This window comes from Chlorocebus sabaeus, chromosome 17 (assembly GCF_047675955.1).
Source record: "Chlorocebus sabaeus isolate Y175 chromosome 17, mChlSab1.0.hap1, whole genome shotgun sequence".
Taxonomy (NCBI): Eukaryota; Metazoa; Chordata; class Mammalia; order Primates; family Cercopithecidae; genus Chlorocebus; species Chlorocebus sabaeus.
The window spans coordinates 12,072,839-12,095,584 of NC_132920.1; the positions used below are offsets into that span (position 1 = coordinate 12,072,839).

General features: G+C 40.7%; 1 protein-coding gene across 5 annotated transcripts in view; it reads left to right on the forward strand.

Annotated features, from left to right (window-relative positions):
- HIVEP1 (HIVEP zinc finger 1) overlaps positions 1–22,746 on the forward strand; it is a 155,061-nt gene that overhangs the window by 94,279 nt on the left and 38,036 nt on the right. For all 5 annotated transcript variants that reach the window (XM_007973677.3, XM_007973679.3, XM_007973678.3 and 2 more), the window contains one exon: positions 15,841–21,821. In XM_007973677.3, coding sequence (XP_007971868.1) covers positions 15,841–21,821 — 5,981 coding nt within the window. The remainder of the gene's footprint in view (positions 1–15,840; positions 21,822–22,746) is intronic.

Genomic DNA, 22,746 nt, shown 5'->3' on the forward strand with positions numbered 1-22,746 from the left:
TTATTTTTAAGATTTTGGGCCTTGTGTTTGACTTTTACAGTTTTATAGTGATGTGTGCAGGTATGATTTCTCTATATTTATCTTGCGTGTGGTTTAGAGTGCTCTTGAATCTGTAGATTCATGCATTTCATTCATTTTTACAATTTTTAGACCTTATCTCCTTACCTATTGCCTCTGCCCCATTGTTTATCTTTCCACCTTCTTTGTTTTGTTACTTTCTGGATGTTGTATCCTTTGGTCTCCTAATATTTTATTCTAGCTCACTGTAGCCTCAAACACCTGGGCTCAAGCCAGTCCTCTTGCCTCAGCCTCCCAGATAACTGGAACTACAGGCATGCACCACTGCACCCAGATTATATTTCTGGGTTTTTTTGTTTGTTTGTTTTGTTTTGTTTTGTTTTGTTTTAGAGACAAAGTCTTGCTATATTGTTCAGCCCGGTCTTGAACTTCTGGCCTGAAGCAATCTTCCTGCCTCAACCTCCTGAGTAGCTGGGAGTGGCAACCTCTGTGAGCCACTGCACCCAGCAACTGTCTTTTTCAGTTGTTCTAATCTAAACTTAAATCCATCTTAGTTCTATTGTATTTTTTCCAATTCTATAATTTATATTTGGCTTTTCAAATCTCCTATGTCTCTTTATACTTCCAGTTTTCTGAAATTTTCAGTATTCTTGTCCTTAAGTAAGCACATTTATTTTAAAGTCTTTGTGTATTCATTCCAATATATTGGACCCCTGGAAATCTGTTCATAATGTTGGTTCTTTCATGTTCAATTATTTTCTCAGATGCCTGGTTATCTTTGAATAGATGATGGACATTTTATTTTAAAAATTATAGAAATGTTTTAAGCCTAAGTTGACAGTATCTTCCTTCAAAGATTTCAGTTTTCTTTTGCCAGGCTTCTAGGAGAACTAACAATCTAAGATTCATCTTAATTGAGTTTTGGAGTATGCGATTTTGGGGGCCATTGAAAGTGAGTTGCAGTTTACATGAAGCTTGATCTTTATGCAATTCTCCCTTATTCCTAGAATGAAGCCCTTTAGGTTCTCAGCTGAAAACAGGCAGGTTTTAATGTGGACTCCATGCGTGGCATGCCCTGGATTCTGTCATTTGTACCTTTAGCTCCTTTAGATTGTCAGAACTGCCCAGCCTTTTAGCTGCTCTTTTGAATAGACAAACCCTCCCTAATCAAAAGGAGCCCCAAATACTGATTTCCCTGTTTGGACTTTTCCTCTCCTGGAACTTGGCTCAGTAACTTTTCATTATCTTTTTGTTGCTTAATTGCCTTCAAGCTGATCATGTTTATATTTTGTCTAGGTAATCTGTTGTCCTGAGAGGAGGATCATCTGAATTACTTAATTACTTGATTCTTAATTACTATAAGTCCCTTATAAAAGTTGTTTATACATTATCATATTAACCCTTGCCTTACATGTTGCAGATACTTTCTCAGTTTCTCACTTGCTGTTTAAAATGAAAATCACACACACACACATACACTCTCAAACACACTCCTTAGTTTTTATGTATTCAAATTGCTTTACTTCCTTTTTTGCTTAGAAAGTGTAATACCAGCCCAAGGTGAGCTAAATATTTATCCCTATTTTTCTTGTTCTTTTTGTGATTTTATTTCTTACATTGAATTATTGAACTTATTTTGGTACATGGTGTTTGCTTAAGATCTGCTTCTACTTTATCATCCAGTGTATGAGACTTGAATCTCTTTTCCCCAAAATTTTGAAATATGGCACCTTTTTCATTGACTAAGTATGTATACATATATGTATATATGATAGGGCCTTTTTATGGGTTTTTGGTTTAACCATTGATCTGATTTTGAGAAAATATTGTCTTAATCATTTAATATCTTTTCCATGAAGTTGTCTTTACATTATTTTGTTTCAGAATTTTATTGTTCAATTTAGAATGATTATTTTCTCAAATGAAGATAGGAGCATGTTACATTTCTTAAAAGAGTAAAATTTTTTATTGTTTGAAATTTTATAAAACTTGGATATTTGCAAATTAACGTATTCAAAATATGATTTTTTTTTCCAGGGGGATGGTGTGTTTCTTTATTATGTAAGTCACTTTTAAACAAAAACTCATACTAAAAACTTCAAAATTTTCTGTGCAAAATTATTTCATGGCATTTTAACATTTTAATATTAATAAAAGAATATTTTCCATTGTATTTTCTAACTAATCATTTATGGCGTAAGGAAAAAGACTGATATTTGTGTGTTCCTGTACTGAACTCTTTTGTTGGGTATAATAGATTTTCGGTGATTTCTTATGGGTTCTCTAGGCGGCCATTTTATTATCAGGAAATAATGCTATTTTCTTTCTTACCATCATTTATATTTCATTTATTTTTATTCTTTCATTGTGTTAGCTGAACAGTCTACAGAAGTGATTAAAAATAAGTGGCTATTGCAGGCATCCTCTTATTATCCCAGACCGCAGGAGGAGATTTTTCTAGGATCTAGTTTCAATTATTGCATATCATTGTCATGAGAGATGTTCTTTATCATATTTTCTTAGTTTGCTAGTTTTATTTCGATTTTTCTAATTTCTCTTGTGACTTTCTGTTTGACCCCTGGGCTGTTCAGAATTGTATTGATAACTTTCTAAATATTTGGAGGTTTTTCAGGTATCTTTCTACTATTTGTTTCTAGTTTAATTTTATTGTGTTCAGGGAACATACTTTCTATGTCCTCTTAACTTTTTTGAACTGCATACTTTGTTGTAAAATTTAAATAGCCAATAGGCACTGTACCTAGTGGCTCCTTGAATATGTGTACCTTGGAGATGCCATGGATTTAGTTCTAGACCACTGCAGTAAAGCAAATACTGCAATAAAGCAGGATACATGATTTTTTTTTAAATTTCCCAATGCATATCAAAGTTATGTTTACACTATACTGTAGTCTTCGTAAGTGTGCAGATGAGCATTGGCTTTCATAGCATTATGACTAATAAAACAATGTGAATACCTTAATTTAAAAAATATTGCCCAAAATGTGAATGATCATCTGAGTCTTTATCCAGTCATAATCTTTTTGCTGGTAGAGGTGTTGCCTCAGTGCAGATTGCTGCTGACTGATCAGGGTAGTGGTGGCTAAAGGTTGGGTGGCTGTTGCCATTTCTTAAAATAAAGCAATGAAGTTTGCCACACTGACTTTTACTTTCATGAAAGATTTCTCTGTAGCATACAGTGGTATTTGATAGCGTTTCACCCAGAGTGAAACTTCTTTCAAAATTGGAGTCAGCCCTCTCAAACTCTGCCACGGCTTTATCAGTTGAGTTTATGTAGTACTCTAAATCCTTTGTTGTCATTTCAGCAGCATTTACATTATCTTCACCAGAAATGGATTTCATCTCAAGAAACTACTTTCTTTGCTCATCCATAGAAGCATCTTCTTATCCATTCAAGCCTTATCATGAGATTGCAGCAATTAAGTCACATCTTCGAGCTCCACTTCAATAATGGTTGTCTTACTGTTTCCACCACATCTGTGGGGACTTCCTCCATTGAAGTCTTGAATCCCTCAGAGTCATCCTTGAGGACTGGAATCTGCTTCTTCCAAACTCCTGTTAATGTTGCTATTTTGACCACCTCTCATCAATCATGAATGCTTTAATGGCATTTAGAATGGTGAATCCTTTCAAGAAGGCTTTCAGTTTACTTTGCCCAGCTCCATCAGAGGAATCACTGTCTATGACAACTATCACCTTATGAAATGAATTTCTTAAATAGTAAGGCTTGAAAGTAAAAATTACTCCTTGATCCATGGGCTGAAAAATGGACATTGTTGTATTACCAGGCATGAAAACAACATTCGTCGTCTTGTACATCTCCATCAGAGCTCTTGGATGACAAGGTTTATTGTCATTGAACAGTGATATTTTAAAATAAATCTTTTTTTTCTGAGTAGTGACTCTCAATGTTGGACTTAAAATATTCAGTAAACCATACTATAAACAGATGTGCTGTCATCCAGGCTTTATTGTTCCATCTTTACAGCACAGGCAGAGTAGATTTTGCATGATTCTTAAGGGTCTTAAGGATTTTTGGAATAGTTGATGAGAGTTTGCTTCAACTTAAAGCCACCAACTGTATTAACCCTTAAGAAGAAAGTCATCCTGTCCTTTGAAGCTTTGAAGCCAGGCATTGACTTCTCCTCTCCAACTATGAAAGCCCTGGATGGCATCTTCTTCCAATAGAAGGCTGGTTTATCTACATAGAAAATCTGTTGTTTTCTGTAGCCACCTTCCTCCGTTATCTCTGCGAAATGTTCTAGATAACTTGCTGCAGCTTCTACATTAGCACCTGCTGCTTCACCTTACCCTTTTATGTCATGGAGTGCTTCACCTTACCCTTTTATGTCATGGAGATGACTTCTTTCCTTACATCTCTTGAGCCAACCTCTGCTAGCTGTCAGCCTTCCTTCTGCAGCTTCCTCACTTGTTTCAGCCTTCATAGCATTGAAGAGAGTTAGGGCCTTTCTCTGGATTAGGCTTTGGCTTAAGGGATGTTGTGGCTGGTTTCATCTTCTGTCCAAACCACTAAAATTTTCTTCATATCAGCAGTAAGACTGTTGTGCTTTCTTATCGTTCAGGTGTTCACTGGAGTCGCACTTTTAATTTCCTTCAATAACTTTTCCTTTGCATTCACAACTTGGCTTACTGGCACAAGCATCCTATCCTTCAGCCTGTCTCAGCTTTCAACATGCCTTCTTCAGTAAGCTTAATCATTTCTAGCTTTTGGCTTAAAGCTAGAGACATGCAACTCTTCCTTTCACTTGAACACTTAGAGGCCCTTGTAGGCTTATTAACTTGTAGGCATCATTTTAACATTGTTGTGTCTTGGGTAATAGGCGGGTCCAAGGAGAGGCAGAGAGACTGGGGAATGGCCAGTTGATGGAGCAGTGAGAACATACACACAACGTTTATTAAGTTCACTGTGTTACATGGGCACAATTAATGCAGCCCCAAAACAATTACAACAGTAAAAACAAAGATCACTGATCAAAGATCACCATGACAGATATAATAATAATGCAAAAGTTTGAAATATTGCAAGAATGACAAAAATGTGTCGGACACAAGAAGTGAGTGCATGTGTTTGGAGAAATGGTGCCAAGATAGGCTTGCTCCATGCAGAGTTGCCACAAACCCTTCATGTAAAAAGCACAGTTTCTGTGAAGCTCAACAAAGCAAGGTATAACTGTATTCATTTTCTGTTGCTGCATAACAAATTGCTACAAACTTAGCAGTTGACACAGTACTTACTGTGTTGTGGTTTACCTACTACTTACTGTAGGTCAGAAGCCTGACACAGGTCTTACCTGGCTGTAATGATGACGTCAGCAGGTCTGTCTTCTGGAGGCTCCAGGGGAAAGTCTGTTTTCCTGCTTATTCAGGTGACTGGCAGAATTTAGTCCTGTAGCTGTAGTCATCATGTTCTTGTGAGCTGTCAGCTGAAGGCCATTCCCAGCTTTCAGAGGCCACCATGTTCTTTGGATAGGAGCTCTCTTTCTCCGTCTTGAAAGCCAGCAGTAGCAGGTCTGGTCTCACTTCCTGTCTCTCCTGCCTCTTCGGTTGTTCAGTACCTCTGAATTCAACCAGAAGAGAGTCTCCATTGTTATGGGATTGTGTAATTAAATTCGAAAGAATCCTGCAGTAACCGAGGATAATCTCCCCATCTCAAAATACATAACTTTATCACATTTGCAGCATCCCCTTTGCCACATACAGAAACATGTACAGGTTCCAGAGGTTGGGGTGTGGCCATTTTACAGGGCCATTATTTCACCTGGCGTGCTGCCATCTTGGATAATTCAACTTTACACTGTATCGTCTTTTAAACCGGTGAAATTTTGAAGTGATAAAATTCTTAAAGTTCTTTTTAAAATTTTATTATTATCATTTTCAGAGCTCTTCATTTGTATGTATAGATCCACTTTTAAGTTTTAACATTTCAGTATGGGTCTGAAGACAATGAATTCTCTTGGCTTTTGTTTTTCTGAAAAAAAAACTTTCTATGGCCTTCATTTTTGAAAGCTAAATTATTTCTCAGTATGAAATTCTGGGTTGCACAGTTTTTTTTTCTTTCAGTAGTGTAAAAATATCACTCCAGGGTTTCTGTTGAGAAGTCTGCTTTAATTTTTATCTTTTATTCTCTGTGTGTAATGTTTTTCTACCCTCTGGCTGCTTTCAGGATTTTCTCTTTATCTTTGGTTTTCAGCAGTTTGAACATAATGTCTAAATTTTTTTTCTCCCTTTTCTTCTTTTTCTCAATATTTTATTTCTTCATGCTAATTCTTTTGTATCCATATTCTTAATCATCTTAGATGAGTACTTTAGGCTTTTTGGATGTATGGTTTGTTGTTTTCATTATTTGGGGAAAATTCTTAACCTTTATTTTTTTCATGTATTTCTACTACCATGTTTATTCTTCCTTTTCCTTCTGCAATGCCAATTATATGTCACACTATTTGATACCGTCCTGTGGCTCCCAAATGCATTTATCTGTTTTCATTCATTCTTTCTTTTCTCTTTCTTTCTTTTTTCCTTGCCTTTCTCCCTTCCCTCTGCTTCCTTCCCCTCACTTTCCTTTTCTTACCTCTTTTTTTCTTTCCTCTGCTTTTCTCCTCTTTGTGTTTCTGATTGGATAATTCGTATTGTGTTATCTATAAGTTTCCTACAGATCGCTTAGTTTTCTCAAGTCTCCTAATAAGTCTGTCACAGGCTTTCTTTATCTCTCTTGCACTGATTTTTATTTCTAGCATTTTATTTGACCCTCTCTCTGCCTAAGTTCCCATTTGTGAATGCATGTTATCCACCTTTTCGTCTGGATCCTTTAGCATATTAAACACAGTCATTTTAAAGTCTCTGTCTGAGACTTCCAACACCTGGGTCATCTCAGAGTCTGGCTGAGGTGATTGCTTTGACAGTGAAAGCATGTGCCTCCTGTGTGTGTGTGTGTGTGTGTGTGTGTGTGTGTGTGTGTGTCTGTATGTATTAACTTTAATTTTTGTTATTAACAGTAGGAACTATTGACCTAAAGAAAGAAATTGAGGCAAAATTAATATAGCAAGTTTATTTGAGCCAAGGTTGAAGACAGCTGCCCGGGACACACTTTGAAGTTGCCTTGCAGAGTGCGCTATCTGGCCGTTGTTACAAGCAGATTTTATAAGGCAAAAGGGGACGAGGGGTAAAGGGGTGGACTGATAGAAAGTTGTTTGACAGGAATTGTCATTGGTTTACAGAGAACATTGGTTAGTGATTGGCTGTGCAGTTTTGAACTATAGGGTATGAGTCAGGGTGTCTGGCGTGTGGCATTTTATGGCACTTGGCTTTGGTTAGTGTAGAGCCCACATAGCAGGTGGCTTCAGAAGGTAATTATTTAGCTCAAGGGGGAGAGTAAGACAGGGCTGCTGTCGCACACTACAACATCTCAGTCCTCCTCTGGGCCTGCTAATTAAAGAGGACTTGCATTCCTCAGAGAAAAAGTGTCTTTTATTTCCTACTGCTGAAGTGGGTAGCTTCTGGTGGCTGGCAGTGGGCACTGTTCTGTCAGGTCATCAGAAGGGCAGTTGAGCCTGCCCATCCAGGGTTGAGCCGGGCTTGGATGTTCAGTGTAGCACTTCAGCTTTTAATTCTTCCGGTGATGGCCTGCCGGTTCCTTGTGCTTATGGTGGGAACTGGGACGCTGGGGGCTTTTCTCAGTGCTAGTGCCCCTGCTCAGCTTGCCGCCTCCTGCGCCGGGGGCTGGGGGAGTCCCTGCCCACCTCCTCACCGCCCCCCCAGCAGTGGGCTGCTGCTGCTTCCCCTGCAGGGCTAGGCTTCTGGATGGGGAGGGGAGGGTCGCTCCATCTTCTGGTCCAGCCTCAGTCTTGGTGGTCCCTGTATTTCTAACCCCTCCCCTATGGTAAGGGACTGAAATTTTTTTGGTGTGGAATTTTGGTCTTAGGACAATTTCCTGCCTCCCCCGGGGTAAAGGGTGTCCTCCTCCGTTCTTCCCCCAGCTGCAGGGTGATTCTGTCTGTCCCCTTGGTGACATCTGCTGCCCTTTCCCTATCAGCTTAAAGCCCAGGGCTTTCTTCAGAGGGTGGAAGCGCTCAGGGAGTGTTGGCTTCATGCCTGTTCGCTCTGCCTGCACGCTGGGGGCATTTCTCTGGCCTCATGTCCTGCCCCTCATGTGAGCACCTGGTGCAGGCCCATGTTAGAGAGCCTATAAGTGGGTGTGGACTCTCTCAGCCCATCCTGATTTAAAGGCAGAAGAACACATGTAAACAGGCAAACAGGGCATTCTAGATTATGACTGTAAAGAGGAAAGAATTGAGGAACGGCGGGGTGGGCAGGACAGGGACACCGACTTTAGGTAGAGCAGAGGAACAGCCCAGAGGTAACATTGGTGCGGTGAGTTGAAGGTTGAAAATGACCCTGTCATCTTAAGAGTTGGGTGTAGGGAAGGCTTTTCATGCTGAGGAGATGGCAAGTACAAATCCCAGGGGCAGCAACGAGATGGGCCACTTCGAGGAGGAGAAAGTGTACCACAGGCTGAAGCAGAGTGAGTCAGGGGAGATGGTGGAGAGGGAGGTCAGAGAGTTGCGAGTCAGGTGAGCCTGCAGTCTTTTGGCCATGTTATGATGCTTGAATTACATTCCATGAGGAATGGGAAGAACTTGGTGATGATCTGAATGTAGCTTCCTTTTGCTTGCTAAGTGAATTCCAGTCTCTCCTGCTTTGTGTTCAAGGCCCAGAGTAACCAGGTTCCAGAATACCTTTTCCATCCTATCTCCCGCTCTACTAATAGGTGAACAATAAGGTTGGCTTCCTGCTCTTAGGTGAGTCTTACGCATTTTCCTGCTCACCTTGTTCATGCCGTTCCCTAACTGGAAAGTACTTGTCCCTCTCTGCCTGTCACTGTAGGCTCTAGTCAGATGTGCTGCTGCCACGAAACTTCTCCTAGGCATTTCCTCACCTCCATCTTCATCAATTGTTCCCACATCTATGTGGTAGCTTCTTGAGTATACCTGTTTATCGCACATTATTTGTTTAATTTGTTAATTAATTTTTAAATTTGTTTTATTTAATTAAATTTTCTGTCTTGTATCTTTAGTCTGGTTCTCTCTGCCAACTTTCACTACCTGTTTATAATCACACTCAACCCTCCCATATCCTAAAGAAGCCTTCCCTTACCGTCCTTTCCCCTGACTCTGACGTCTTGTCTTTCTCTTTTCCTTTACAGCCACATCCCCAGAAGAGCGCCTTTATTTGCAGGCCCTGTGCGTCCTCATGCCCTCCCTCACTCCTTACTGGTGTATGATAGGGTTTGTACCTCCAGACCCCCGCTGACTCTGCTTTCAGAGATAATGATGTCTTCCTAATCCCAGTGACCACCAAGCCCAGGGACCTCTTATTAATTTTCATCTGTGTATCTGAATGTGATATTCAGTACTATTGGCCACATCTTCCTTTTTAAAAGTTTCTAAACCCCCACTTCCTGGCCATTTTGCTGTCACATGTTTTGTCCCATCTTTCTGATTTCCCCTTGTTTCTTTTTGTTTCTAGCTCACCCCTAAGTGTAGGGATTACCCATCCTTCTCATGTCAGACCTCCTGTCTCCACAGCATATTCTCTTTGGCTTCTCATTTATGTCCTTTTAGAAAAACAGCTCTCACTGCATATTCCCAGATCTGTGCCTCTAGCCCAGACCTCTCTCTGGTGGGAAAAAAAGAGAATGTGCACGTATACTTAATGTATCATAATTTTCATATTGCTATGTAATCTTTGTAATTATTTTAAATGGATGTATAATGTTATGTTAAGTGGCTGTGCCATAATTAGCCGAACCATTTTCCTATTGAAAATATCTTGTCCTGAATTTCCAGCTACAGTTTACAATTCTATGCATGTATGTTGAGTTTGAGATTCAGTGGAATGGAAAGTGAATGGATTTGTTTCTCTTCCAAGCTAGCTCAGTGCTCAGGGGAGAAACCTCAGCAGGATCTTCGGCAAACCTTTCTCAGGCTTTCTTGTTGTGAATCAGTTAAGAGGCCCACTGTCACTGCCTGAGTTCAGGGTAACATTTTAACTCTTGCACGAACTACTGAAAAAAGCCTTCTGAATGGTCTTCCTGTCTGACCTCTTGACCTTCTGACCGAGCATGATCTCAATTGTTAGAAAACAGGTACTACTTGTGTTCCTAAGACCCAAAAGGGATCTGAAGTTTTTCACACTGACATGTCTCTGAGTAAATCTGAAGAGAGATTTATTTGGAGGTTCACCTTCAATCAAGACAGGATTTTAAACACACTCTGAGTTGTGGTTTATCATCCCTACTACTTACCATAAGAATATTCTTTGTCACACCTTATTGGCAACTAAGATGCACTCTTGAGCCTTTGAATCTGTTTGCTTTTAATCTGTTACTCTCTGGAAGTAATCCTGAAAAACAGCTGACAGTGATATTTCAAACTCCTTGGTGCTCTTCTTCAAAGAAACATAGAAGCCCTAATAAATAGATTTGTGCCTCGGAAAATAAAGTGTCAATGACTTCACACAGAACCTGGGAATCTTAACTTATACTTCCCCAACTATTCCACTTTTTTTAAATGAAGTGGCCCTTGTGGTCTTTCTAAGCTGTTCTTGACTACCTAACTGATGGAGACCGCTGGCTTTTCTTTCGAAGCGCAGGTCAGTGGTCTGACAGGAACAGTGCTGCTGATTTTGGTCCCTCTCCTGAGTGTGCTTTGTATCTGTTAAATGAAGTCATGTTTGGATTTTTGATGTGTTGATATCTCAGAGTTTCTGCTAGATTTTCAGTCATTACCAGTCGCACCCTGACAAGTGGAGAATACAGTTTTCAGTGGCTGGCTGACTCGTATTTTGAATCTTTCTCCTCCCTTCCCAATCTGACTGTAAGTCCTCCCTGTGTAAGGAGAGAGGGTTGTGTTTCAATACTAGTGTGCACCAAGTATGTCCAAACTTGATAAAAACAAACAAACATACAAAATGACAGCATTTCTGGAATCAGGATGGTGAATAGAAAGCAGTGTCCTTCCCCTGAGGCAGAGGGTCGGCAGGGGCACTGGTTGGTGGGGTTGGTGGGGAGTGATCACATTACGTAGGCTCCATGTGAGTCCTTGAGCTGCCTTCCACTGCTTGGTCTTTCTCTTTGTTTCCTCTAATGTATTTTATATTTAGTTCACCTTAACAACAAATTGCCTTTCAAATGACGGAAAAGCACAAGTGCTGATGGTGAACAGCTGTCTCCTCCTCTCATACCAGTTTTATTTCTGCTTTGAAGCACTATGGTCTGTGCATCCTCTTAACTATGTTGTAGATCTAGCCACAAGGTTTGATGATTGTGCTCTTTTGTATAGATAAGAGGACAAGAGAAAATAACTCCAGTCACTCTTTAATAGATAGATTTGTTTTGTTTTGTTTTGTTTTGTTTTTTGTTTTTTGTTTTTTTTTTGAGATGGAGTCTCCATCTGTCGCCCAGGCTGGAGTGCAGTGGCCGGATCTCAGCTCACTGCAAGCTCTGCCTCCCGGGTTTACGCCATTGTCCTGCCTCAGCTTCCTGAGTAGCTGGGACTACAGGCGCCCGCCACCTCGCCTGGCTAATTTTTTGTATTTTTTAGTAGAGACGGAGTTTCACCGTGTTAGCCAGGATGGTCTCGATCTCCTGACCTCGCGATCCGCCCGTCTCGGCCTCCCAAAGTGCTGGGATTACAGGCTTGAGCCACCGCGCCCGGCCTAATAGATAGATTTAAACCAATCAAGATGAGGGTAAGTTTAAAAAACTATTCCAGGTGTTTCATTCTTTAAAAACGCAAGGGTCTGCTGCCTTCTACTTTAGGGCCTTGGCTCTCAAGGGAAGATATTTGTCTATAATTCCTAGCCTGATGGCTTAGCTGCCCACTCTGAGCCATTCAACCCCAGATCTTGAGAATCAAGGGGTGGAGAGTGAAAACCTGTGGGAAGGCAGGCACCTTGCTTTCACTTCCACCTCTAAAATGATAGTGCAGTATTCTTCTTACATACGCCTGCTATCGTTCCTCTGTTTGCATCTCTCTCATCCCCTCCACTAGCCTCTCCCCTCCTTACAATCACAAAAAAAGTCCTTGAATTTAGACTGATCGGAGATCCAGGGTCCAGGGTCATCTCACTACCTCCTCCCCTCCCAAGCACCAGTGGTAGAGTGGGCTTTATCCCTTGAACAAGGACAGTGAACCTGTTAAAGAAAGAAGATCCAACAAAATCCAGAAGAATGAACACAACTCAAAAAAGACTGTCAGGAGTATGTTCTCAGCTGAGTGCTGAGTGAGATCACCATTCCCCATAATCTCAGGCAGTAGAAGAGCCTTGAGAATGTGCAAGACAGGTCGAATTCTGCCGTAAAGGAAATATTGCTCCAGAAACAGAAGTGTTTTTAAGTGCAGATCTAAAGATCATAAATGTATTTAAGCAAGAGCTCAAACTTAATATGAGACAATAAAATGAGATGAAATGGGAAATATGGAACTAAGGGAACAAAATGAGAACAAAATACTGTCGGTCGAAAACTAATGAATAAATATGAAGCAGTAAAGAACTTAATGGTGTGACAATTCAGTTATCGACATAAGAGAAAAGCTTTAGAAAATTGTAGAAAAACAAAAGATAAAATCCCGAAGAGAGGAAGGCAATTTAAATTATCGTTAGGGTGATCCAGAAAAAACATAATTGATGTCCCTAAAGAAAAGAACCTTATTCCAAAAAAAAGTTGACCAGAAAACATATATGAAGATATCATAGAAGAAAAGTTTCTGAGGTGTAAACCAAATTGCCAGAAAGCAAAGGAGTATGCAAAGTGTTGAAGGTGATAGCACCACTCAAGTGTTAAGAATAAATAGAGAACTAAGTGTAAACAATGACACAGGTAGAATGTAAGTGTTACAAGCTTTGACAAATGAGAGAGGAGTCTGTCTATATCTAAAATCAAAACATGTAGTTCAAAAGTTCCGTTTAACATACCTGTTTTTCCAATTCTTAACACTCAGTAGATTTTTAGGAAATAGTTTCTCTTATAAAGAAATACGGATCTTAGGTTTAGCAGTTCCTTTATCTTAACTTCAATGTCATTTTCTTTTAAGTGCAAGGTTAAATTTTTTGTTGCTGTTGTTTAAATCACATATAGTATTTCTGGGTTGAATTTTTGCATTTTTCTTTGAAGTATAAGACATCGTTTAATTTTAAATAACATAACTCTATCTAAAAATAAAAGTTTCTCTTAAAATGTTTGTGAAACAGAGCAAAACAGGCATGCCTACCTTGGCCAAGACTCCGGTTGAATAGATCCTGAATGCGGTTTGACATGGGTAGATTATTTTTAAGTCCATGGTGTTTCAGCTCTGCCAGCTTCTCATCCAAGGGGTTTCTCATCTCTGTTTTTGTATTTACTTTAGTAGCCTACTGGCTTTCACCTTTATGACACCCACATCTAGCTTTTGGAAGTGGGTAGAGAGAGACTACTCACCCCAGGTTGATGAGCATCATTTTTCACTTTGCCAACTTGCCTGATAGAGTTAATGAGAGTCAGAAAGTATATCATTGACTTTCTTACATTCATCTCAATAAGGGAAAACCAGTAGGAAAATGCTATTTCATGAGTGAGCAGATTGGAGAATAAAAAAAGATTTGTTAAAACATTTTGTAAAAGTGAATAATACTGATACTTTTTTCTATTATTCTTTAGCTCAAATATTTTAGTTATGAGACCCCCCCCCCTTTTGTTTTTTTTATTATGGAGGGTAAATATATCTTTAATGGAATAATATGCTTTTTTTCCATTAAACGATGATATGAGAGCATATAAACTGAGGTCAAAATATGACTAGAATATTTCTAATGTAAATTTTATCCTCAATAAGTAGTTATTACAGTATAGACATTTTGGTCTAACATGAATTTCAGATATGTACATTGCAACAGCTATTTGAAAATAGTGGAGAATTAAGTAGTTGGCTTTCTACAAATAGAGTAATATACGGTTGAATAATTTTTATTCATATGCCCAACAATCCAACAAATGGAAACCAAACTAAATCATGGCAAGTAATTGTTGCTCAAAAATACAGTAGTTGATAGATTGTGGGCATTGTCACTTAAATACTGATTTATTTCCAACACAGCTAGAAATGAAGGTGATTTCACTTCTCTTGCAATAAGTTTTACCTTCTTTCTGCCTATCTCCCTACCCGCCTACCTGCCTTACCTTTGCTAATGACAAAGACACATAGCCATTGAATATTTTGTTGAGTTACAAGGGTGATTTTTTTAAACCAAGGCCCGTTACAACATTATGACTTTTAAATTTTGTTGGTAAGAAACCAAAAATAAGTGAATTATTTTAGTTTCATAATTTTCTGTTCATTGATACAGTTGCTATATCAGCAATACTTCGTGGCTGTCCTGACTGTGGTCTGCTCTAGAAATTATATTAGCAGCCCCTTTTCTAATGAAAAGATCAGTTTTGCGTACTTAGAAATTTGCTGAAAAGTTTGTTTTAAAAGATCCTTAATGAGATAAGACCGTCAAATACTCAGCATTAAAGGGTTGACTTTTCTTCTGTTGTTTTGTTTTGTTGTTTTTTCAGATGGAGTGTCACTCTGTCACCCAGGCTGGAGTGCAGTGGCACTTTCTAGGCTCACTGCAAGCTCCGCCTTCTGGGTTCATGCCATTCTCGCGCCTCAGCCTCCCGAGTAGCTGGGAATACAGGTGCCCACCACCACGCCCAGCTAATTTTGTTTTTGTGTTTTTAGTAGAGACGGGGTTTCACTAAGTTAGCCAGGATGGTCTGGATCTCCTGACCTCGTGATTCACCTGTCTCGGCCTCCCAAGGTGCTGGGATTACCGGCATGAGCCACCACACCCAGCCGAATTTTCTTCTTTTGGCCAGCCTTCTCAGACTGTTGTGTAGACAGAGTCCTCAGGTATTATTACCAAGCCAGTCTAGGTCCATTTGCCTGCATGCAATGAAAAACCAAACACCGAATCACTGGATTTTTATAGAGAGAAAGGTTAGTGGCAAGGCAGCCATGCAGGAGATGGGCTCAATTCTGTCTTCCCTTACCAGCTCAAAGCAGTATCTAAAAGGAAGAGATGCTGGAGGAGGGGTTTCGGGGTTGGTTAATGATTGTTGGAAAGGGAGGGGAAGTTTGGAAAGTCCCTTGAGCAGGCACAGTTGTCTCTTCGTGCTTCTTCATGGGTTGCCTTTGCAAATTCGGAGGGAGTTGGTGTGAAACCTGTGGTGAAAATACTGGCTGTGATGTCAGGAAGTCCCTCATCTGTCAAGAAGTCTATTCTGTGCAGATCCCCATCAACCAGTTCCAACCGGCTTCAACCAGTCAACCAGTTTTGTTACAAGCAGAGGGAATTCTAACAAGCTGTTTTCCTTATCTGCAGTGCTGTAAGACAAGCTCAAAACTTCTTGTTAGTTATCAGTTTCTTTAACCCTGTGGAGCACTGTTTAAGCGTGAGAGTGAAAAGGGGAAAGATAATTGAGTTTTGAAAGCTCTGGTTCCAGGATGTTGATTTCTCAAGAAAGGAACATAAGCATTCTAGAAATGCACACTTAGGTCTTTCCATGAGTGTTTCAGTAGATTTCGATTGGCAACATTGTTCAATTTCTGGAATGCAGAAATGCAGTTTTATTTAAAAAATAGACTTTCCTTAAACTACTTTCTTCACTTGTCATAATGTCCTCATGATAATAATCTTAGTTTTCAAAAGAGTATAGTTGGTATATGTACAACGTTACCAATTGTTTGTTGTTTTTTTTAACAGAAATCTTAGAGGCTGGTGTTAAAGGAACTTCGGAATCCCTTAAAGGTGTGAAACGCAAAAAGGTCGTAACTGAGAATCACCTGAAAAAAATACCAAAATCCCCACTGAGAAATCCTCTTCAGGCAAAACATAAACAAAATACAGAAGAGTCATCTTTCGCCATTCTTCATAGTGCTTCGGAGTCTCACAAGAAACAGAATTATATTCCTGTAAAAAATGGGAAGCAGTTTACCAAACAAAACGGAGAAACACCTGGAATAATTGCCGAAGCCTCAAAATCCGAAGTATCTGTCTCCCCAAAGAAGCCCTTGTTTCTGCAGCATCCATCTGAACTGCGCAGATGGAGATCCGAAGGCACTGACCCTGCCAAATTCAGTGTCCTCAATGAACAATGTGACTCAAGTTCCTTGTCAAGTAAAACCAGGACTGACAATAGCGAATGCATCTCTTCTCATTGTGGCACTACGTCCCCCTCCTATACAAACACCGCATTCGATGTCTTACTGAAAGCAATGGAGCCAGAACTGAGCACCTTGTCACAAAAGGGCTCATCTTGTGCAATTAAGACAGAAAAACTGAGGCCAAATAAAACTACACGTTCCCCTTCCAAATTAAAAAACAGTTCAATGGATGCCTCAAATCAGACTTCACAGGAATTGGTTGCTGAATCACAGTCTTCTTGTACCTCATACACAGTCCATGTGTCTGCTGCTCAGAAGAATGAGCAAGGGGCAGTGCAGTCAGCTTCTCATTTGTATCATCAACATGAACACTTTGTTACCAAATCCAACCAACATAATCAACAGCTTCCAGGGTGTTCAGGTTTCACAGGATCACTGACAAATCTGCAAAATCAAGAGAATGCCAAACTTGAACAGGTTTATCATATAGCAGTGACATCATCTGTAGGCCTAACTTCACCTTCCAGTAGATCTCAGGTTACTCCTCAAAACCAGCAAATGGATTCTGCTTCACCTTTGTCAATAAGTCCAGCTAATTCTACACAGTCGCCCCCCACGCCAATCTATAATTCAACTCATGTTGCCTCTGTTGTTAATCAAAGTGTAGAGCAAATGTGCAATCTTCTTCTGAAAGATCAGAAGCCAAAAAAACAAGGAAAATATATTTGTGAGTATTGTAATAGAGCATGTGCAAAGCCTAGTGTGCTTTTAAAGCATATCCGCTCCCACACTGGAGAGCGACCCTATCCCTGTGTGACTTGTGGATTTTCATTTAAGACTAAAAGTAATCTGTATAAGCACAAGAAATCCCACGCACATACTATCAAACTGGGTCTTGTCTTGCAGCCAGATGCTGGTGGCTTGTTCTTGTCCCACGAGTCCCCCAAAGCACTTAGTATTCATTCAGACGTAGAAGACAGTGGGGAGAGCGAGGAGGAAGGCACCACTGATGAGAGACAGCATGACCTGGGTGCCATGGAACTGCAGCCTGTGCACATAATAAAGAGGATGTCAAATGCTGAAACTTTACTAAAATCAAGCTTCACTCCAAGCAATCCAGAAAATGTGGTAGGTGACTTTTTGCTACAGGACAAATCTGCAGAATCACAAGCTGTGACAGAGTTACCAAAAGTTGTGGTCCACCATGTCACTGTGTCCCCCTTAAGAACTGACAGTCCAAAGGCCGTGGATCCCAAGCCTGAACTTCCTAGTGCACAAAAGCAGAAGGACCTTCAGGTGACAAACGTACAGCCACTTTCAGCCAACGTGTCCCAGGGTGGAGTCTCCAGGTTGGAGACTAATGAGAAGTCCCACCAGAAAGGTGACATGAATCTACTGGAAGGAAAGCAAGACTCTCATATAGGAACGATACACGCCCAGCTACAAAGGCAGCAGGCTACTGATTACTCCCAAGAGCAGCAAGGAAAGCTCCTGAGTCCTCGAAGTTTAGGAAGTACAGATTCTGGTTACTTTTCACGTTCTGAAAGTGCTGATCAAACAGTGAGTCCACCAACACCCTTTGCCAGAACATTACCCAGCACTGAACAAGACTCTGTAAGGAGTAACGGACCCTCTGCAGCTCTTGTCACCACGTCAACACCCTCTGCTTTGCCCACAGGGGAAAAGGCATTGCTTTTACCAGGTCAGATGCGCCCACCTTTGGCCACAAAAACACTTGAGGAGCGGATATCGAAGCTTATCTCAGACAATGAAGCTTTGGTAGATGACAAGCAACTGGATAGTGTGAAGCCGCGGAGAACCTCACTGTCAAGACGAGGAAGCATTGATTCCCCCAAATCATACATATTTAAAGATTCTTTCCAGTTTGATTTAAAACCAGTGGGACGGAGAACAAGTTCAAGCTCTGATATACCGAAGTCCCCTTTCACCCCTACTGAAAAATCAAAGCAAGTGTTTCTTCTGTCTGTACCTTCACTTGACTGTTTACCTATCACAAGAAGTAATTCCATGCCGACCACAGGTTATTCAGCAGTACCTGCAAATATAATACCTCCTCCTCATCCACTAAGAGGAAGTCAGTCATTTGATGACAAAATTGGCGCTTTTTATGACGATGTCTTTGTATCAGGACCTAACACTCCTGTGCCCCAGAGTGGACATTCCCGTACACTTGTGAGACAAGCAGCCATAGAAGACTCTTCAGCAAATGAAAGTCATGTTCTTGGTACTGGACAGTCCCTGGATGAGAGCCACCAAGGATGCCATGCTGCTGGTGAAGCCATGTCAGCACGGAGCAAGGCATTGGCACAAGGCCCACATATAGAAAAAAAGAAGTCTCATCAAGGGCGAGGGACAATGTTTGAGTGTGAAACTTGTAGAAACAGGTATAGGAAACTGGAAAATTTTGAAAATCATAAGAAATTTTACTGTTCTGAGTTACACGGACCAAAAACAAAGGTAGCCATGAGAGAACCTGAGCACAGCCCTGTGCCCGGCGGTCCGCAGCCGCAGATTCTACACTACAGAGTTGCTGGGTCCTCTGGCGTCTGGGAACAGACGCCCCAGATAAGAAAAAGGAGGAAAATGAAAAGTGTTGGGGATGATGATGAACTTCAGCAAAATGAAAGTGGAACTTCTCCAAAAAGTTCCGAAGGCCTTCAGTTTCAGAATGCTCTGGGCTCTAATCCCAGTTTGCCTAAACATAATGTTACCATAAGAAGTGACCAGCAGCATAAAAATATACAGTTGCAAAACTCCCAAATTCACCTTGTTGCCAGGGGCCCTGAACAGACCATGGATCCCAAGCTGTCGACCATCATGGAGCAACAGATAAGTTCAGCAGCCCAGGACAAGATAGAACTGCAGAGACACGGGACTGGAATCTCCGTCATCCAGCACACCAACTCCCTGAGCAGGCCCAGCTCATTTGACAAGTCTGAGCCCTTTGAAAGAGCCTCCCCAGTTTCCTTCCAGGAGCTGAATAGAACAGGGAAGCCTGGGTCTCTGAAAGTGATAGGAATCTCCCAAGAGGAAGGTCACCCTTCTCGGGACGGGTCTCATCCTCACCAGCTTGCACTGTCAGATGTTCTCAGAGGAGAACTTCAGGAAAGCTCCAGAAAGAGTCCAAATGAACGACATGTGTTAGGACAGCCCTCAAGACTTGTCCGGCAGCACAACATCCAAGTTCCAGAGATTTTGGTCACAGAAGAGCCAGATCGGGACCTGGAAGCTCAATGCCACGATCAAGAAAAGTCAGAGAAGTTCAGTTGGCCCCAGCGTAGTGAAACTTTGTCAAAATTGCCAACAGAGAAACTGCCACCCAAAAAGAAAAGGCTCCGTCTGGCTGAGATGGAACATTCCTCAACGGAATCGAGCTTTGATTCCACTCTCTCCAGGAGTCTAAGTAGGGAGAGCAGTTTATCTCACACTTCAAGTTTCTCAGCCTCTTTAGACATAGAGGACATTTCTAAAACGGAGGCTTCCCCCAAAATCGATTTTCTAAGTAAAGCCGAGTTTCTTATGATTCCAGCTGGCTTGAACATGCTGAATGTTCCTGGAAGTCACCGGGAAATGAGGCGCGCTGCATCAGAACAGATTAATTGCACGCAAACATCAATGGAGGTGTCTGATCTCAGAAGCAAATCATTTGATTGTGGAAGCATCACCCCACCCCAGACAACGCCACTTACTGAATTGCAGCCTCCATCTTCACCTTCTCGAGGGGGAGTGACTGGGCACGTGCCTCTCTTAGAAAGAAGGAGAGGCCCACTGGTACGGCAGATATCTTTAAACATAGCCCCAGATAGTCATCTGTCTCCTGTAAACCCAACATCTTTCCAAAATATTGCTCTTCCCAGTGTGAACACAGTGCCATATCAGGGGCCTCAGCTCCCTAGTACATCTTTAGCTGAGTTTTCTGCAAATACTTTGCACTGTCAGACTCAGGTTAAGAATCTACAGGCAGAAACGTCAAACTCCAGCTCTACCAGCATCTTTCCTGTTCAACAGCTCTGTGACATCAATTTGTTAAATCAAATCCATGCACCCCCTAGCCACCAGAGCACACAGCTATCTCTGCAAGTGTCTACACAGGGTAGCAAACCAGATAAAAATTCTGTTTTATCTGGGCCTTCTAAAAGTGAGGATTGCTTTGCCCCCAAATACCAATTGCATTGTCAGGTTTTCACTTCAGGCCCGTCTTGCTCTTCTAATCCTGTGCATTCTTTGCCAAATCAAGTTATTTCAGATCCAGTTGGACCAGATCGTTGTGTGACATCAGCAGCGTTACCAACCAAATTGATTGATAGCATGTCTAATTCGCATCCTCTGCCACCACCAGAGCTCAGGCCGCTTGGAAGTCAGGTGCAGAAGGTGCCATCATCATTCATGCTGCCCGTACCCCTGCAGAGTAATGTTCCTGCTTACTGTTTTGCTACGCTCACATCCCTGCCGCAAATACTAGTGACCCAAGATCTGCCCAATCAGCCAATTTGCCAGACTAATCACAGTGTAGTGCCAGTCACTGAAGAACAAAATTCTGTGCCAACATTGCAAAAAGGTCATCAGAATGCTTTGCCAAACCCAGAGAAGGAATTTGTTTGTGAAAATGTTTTTTCAGAGATGGGCCAAAATTCTTCTCTGTCAGAATCCTTGCCCATAACTCAGAAAATATCTGTTGGTCGACTTTCACCGCAACAAGAATCTTCAGCTTCGAGTAAAAGGATGCTTTCCCCAGCAAATAGTTTAGACATCGCCATGGAAAAGCACCAGAAGCGGGCTAAAGATGAAAATGGAGCTGTTTGTGCAACAGACGTGAGCCCTTTAGAGCCTTTGAGTTCGAGAGCTAATGAAGCTAGTAAACAGAAGAAGCCTGTTTTAGTGAGGCAGGTTTGTACTACAGAGCCCCTGGACGGTGGGATGTTGGAAAAGGATGTTTTTTCTCAACCTGAAATTAGTAGTGAGGCTGTTAATTTGACAAATGTTTTGCCAGCTGATAATTCGTCAACAGGATGTTCTGAATTTGTCGTTATAGAACCTATAAGTGAATTGCAGGAATTTGAAAACATCAAGTCATCCACATCATTAACTCTTACAGTTCGAAATTCACCTGTCGCTTCAGAAAATACTCATATTTCTCCTTTGAAAGGTACAGACAATAACCAAGAAAGGAAGTCTCCAGGGATTAAAAATCAAGGTGACAAAGTAAACATCCAAGAGCAAAGTCAACGGCCAGTCACTTCTCTTTCATTGTTTAGCATCAGGGACACCCAGCAGCTGGCTTTCCCTAGCCTGAAAACCACAACCAACTTTACATGGTGTTATCTCTTAAGGCAGAAGTCGTTGCATTTACCTCAGAAGGACCAGAAAACTTCAGCCTATACTGATTGGACAGTAAGCTCCAGTAATCCAAATCCACTCGGTTTGCCCACAAAAGTTGCACTTTCTCTTCTTAATTCAAAACAGAACACTGGAAAATCACTATATTGTCAAGCAATAACTACCCATTCCAAGTCAGATTTATTGGTCTATTCAAGCAAGTGGAAAAGCAACTTAAGCAAGGTACTTGAAATATAATTTATCTTCAGATATGGTTTGTGCAAATTTGTTTTAATGTGTCTTGATACCTTTAAATATTTTAACTGGAAATATTTTAATTTTGAGTGACAAATTGTGCTTTAAGTGTCTTATTTGAAAGACAGGGTGATATATTTACCCCAGGAGTTACATCGATAAAAGTTACCAGGAGTCTTTCTGTGATTCTATCTTGAAAGATTTTAGAAATAGTTTACCCTGAGCACTTTTTTTTTCTCAGCTAACTATGTAAGTCTTTATTTAGTAGTATAGATGATCATGGTTTTACTTTGATGTGTTACTTATATTAAGGCTTTGTTTTTCTTGTTAAGTGAAAGGAAATCATGGTTATGCTTTGTTCCTGCTAATGCAGGGAAACAGGTGCAGATAATCAAAGATAGCTGCATTTCATCCTGAAATATAAGCAGAAAGCCATTTAGACTTGTCTTGAGCTTATTAACTACATGCCCCTGCCATGCCCATTCCAACTCTCTTCCATTGTTGCTGTGAGAGCCATTAGCACTAGAGAGAAGTTTCACAAAATAATTCAAATCAACTTGATAAGTTGATTTGGTCAAGATTTATAAAGTAATTTAAGGTCATGAAACTATAATTTGGGGTAATTTGTGGAATCAGTCTCATTAGAATTACCAGCTTTATAAAATGGGGGAAAGTCATTTACATGATTAGAATAATAGGTAAGGATATCACGTTGGACTCTGGATATTCAGAAGTATTTGGCCTCAGCAGATTCATAAGCATGCAACATAGGTTAATAAACATTTACAGATCTGTCAGTAGGAAAATATTGCAGTATGAGTATTACCATAGAAGTGTGAACAATTCTAAAGAAGGAAGTTTCTAACATTGCTAGTAGGTGGAACAGATAAGAATTCAGCAAAGATACTCCAAA